This window comes from Camelina sativa, chromosome 15 (genome assembly GCF_000633955.1).
Source record: "Camelina sativa cultivar DH55 chromosome 15, Cs, whole genome shotgun sequence".
Taxonomy (NCBI): domain Eukaryota; kingdom Viridiplantae; phylum Streptophyta; class Magnoliopsida; order Brassicales; family Brassicaceae; genus Camelina; species Camelina sativa.
Window position 1 is genome coordinate 21605795 of NC_025699.1, and position 2252 is coordinate 21608046.

Consider the following 2252-nt stretch of genomic DNA (forward strand, 5'->3'; position numbering starts at 1 on the left):
AGGTATACGATTTTCTGGCTGTTGCTTTTCTGTTGCAAATTTGCATTCAGTTACTTTCTACAGGTTTGAAACTGCATAACAGTTATGTGATGTGACCTAATGTCCAACTATCATAATCGTTCTCACCTTTAATACCGCTCTTTGTGTCTTCTCCCAGGTGAAACTTTTGGTGAAGCCAACTAACGCAATTATGAGCATTCGCCATGTAAAATACAAATGGCATGAGTTTTTCCCAAATGGTAATTTTTCTATTTTTACTCTTCGTTTGGAACTATAATTTTCGACTTTGCTGTTAATATTTCGGGTAAGCTAAATGTTTCGACTCGCCATGCAGCTGAGCACAACTATGGAGCAGTGGTGTCGCTCTGGTTACCAGTTATCCTGGTATATTTTTCTTAACCACACATCTTAATGAACGAGATTTTGGTCAGGTATAAGTAGAAAGATTGGTGTCTCATATTCCTTATTTTTGCTCAGGTTTATTTTATGGACACCCAAATTTGGTATGCTATATTCTCCACAATATGTGGTGGTGTCATTGGGGCCTTTGATCGTTTGGGAGAGGTAGTATATTCTGGATTCATTCTACTCCACTTCTCTTACCCTTGTTGTGTTACTAAAACGACATTAAGGTTTCCACATGGCGTTTGAGATGCTTCTTTTACATTGTTCATATATGTTTCTACTTAGTCGATTAGCATTCTTGCATTATATCTTCTTATAACATTTAGTTAGTATTCCATCTTCTAATTCCTTAATGTTATTGTTTTAGTGTAATCCAAATGGTTCAATAAACTAGTATCTCTTCTAATAGTTGATATGTAGTTCTCCAAAGGTAGCTATGATGGATGATCCTCTATAAGAAGTGCTTTGACATTCATTCGAATGCATATCTCCTTGTGAAAATTAATTAGATGTCACAGACGCAACTGTGGAAATTGATGCATTGTCCTGCATAATATTTGAACACATAAGCTCATTTCTGTTTGGCTTCCAGATACGAACACTTGGAATGCTAAGGTCAAGGTTTCAATCATTACCTGGAGCATTTAATACGTATCTTGTTCCTTCTGATAAAACAAGGAGAAGAGGGTTTTCCTTGTCAAAAAGATTTGCAGAGGTTACACAAGATTGATTCTCTTTTGTATCTACAAAGTGATCGTTGAAAGAATGTTGTCAACATCTACTAAATCATATTTTTGTGCAGGTCACTGCTGCAAGAAGAACTGAAGCGGCAAAATTTTCCCAACTCTGGAATGAAATAATTTGCAGCTTCCGTGAGGAAGATCTAATCAGTGACAGGTAACAACTTAGGTATTATAGTTATACTGCCTTCTTCATGAATCCCAATTTCTCCGTGTCTTAAACCAACTGTTTGTCCAGGGAGATGGATCTGTTGCTTGTTCCATACACTTCAGACCCTAGTTTGAAACTAATTCAGTGGCCACCGTTTTTGCTTGCAAGCAAGGTTTGTGATCTTCTTCTTTTTTTGCCATCACAAATACCTTTTCTACTTCTACTTATTGCTAAAATTCTCATCTTGTTACAGATACCAATAGCATTGGATATGGCAGCTCAATTTCGAACAAAAGATTCTGACCTCTGGAAGCGCATATGCGCAGACGAATACATGAAATGTGCTGTCATTGAATGCTACGAATCATTCAAACATGTCTTGCACACCTTGGTAATTGGGGAGAATGAGAAAAGGTATTTCCTCATTCATCATAAAAGGTTCTTGATAAATATTTATGAAGCACTTCATAAATTTATTAGAATCTAAGCACTTCATAAATTTATTAGAATCTAAAAGGATACCCGTACTCCGACGTGTTTCTTCCATTCAAGCTACTGGCTGTCTAATTAGTTCTGATTTTAGATGTTCTCTACCATTTTTCCACTTTATAAGCTGATGTAGTGTAGACACATTTCTCCTCCCAAGACTTTTGGCATTTACTGCATTTGTACGTGGGTCAACATTCCTCTGTTTGATAATACAATAGTTTCTTCACCTTTCACAATATATGTGCTTCAACCTGCAATTTCAGTCCCTCTATTGAGTTCTAGACTTCATTTAAATGATACTAAGAAAAGATATAATACCACAGGATTATTGGTATCATCATCAAAGAGGTGGAGAGCAACATATCAAAGAATTCCTTCCTTTCGAATTTCAGAATGGCGCCTTTACCTGCTCTTTGTAGTAAATTTGTCGAGCTTGTCGGAATATTGGTAAGTGAACCACATCCTTG

General features: G+C 36.5%; 1 protein-coding gene across 1 annotated transcript in view; it reads left to right on the plus strand.

Annotated features, from left to right (window-relative positions):
- The window catches only part of LOC104747285 (callose synthase 5-like), a 9169-nt gene extending 7306 nt beyond the window's left edge, over positions 1 to 1863 (plus strand). Inside the window, exons 20-27 of the mRNA XM_019236784.1 lie at positions 158 to 239; positions 335 to 384; positions 478 to 564; positions 998 to 1120; positions 1208 to 1302; positions 1384 to 1468; positions 1550 to 1687; positions 1804 to 1863. Of these exons, the coding sequence (XP_019092329.1) occupies positions 158 to 239; positions 335 to 384; positions 478 to 564; positions 998 to 1120; positions 1208 to 1302; positions 1384 to 1468; positions 1550 to 1687; positions 1804 to 1863 (720 nt within the window). The remainder of the gene's footprint in view (positions 1 to 157; positions 240 to 334; positions 385 to 477; positions 565 to 997; positions 1121 to 1207; positions 1303 to 1383; positions 1469 to 1549; positions 1688 to 1803) is intronic.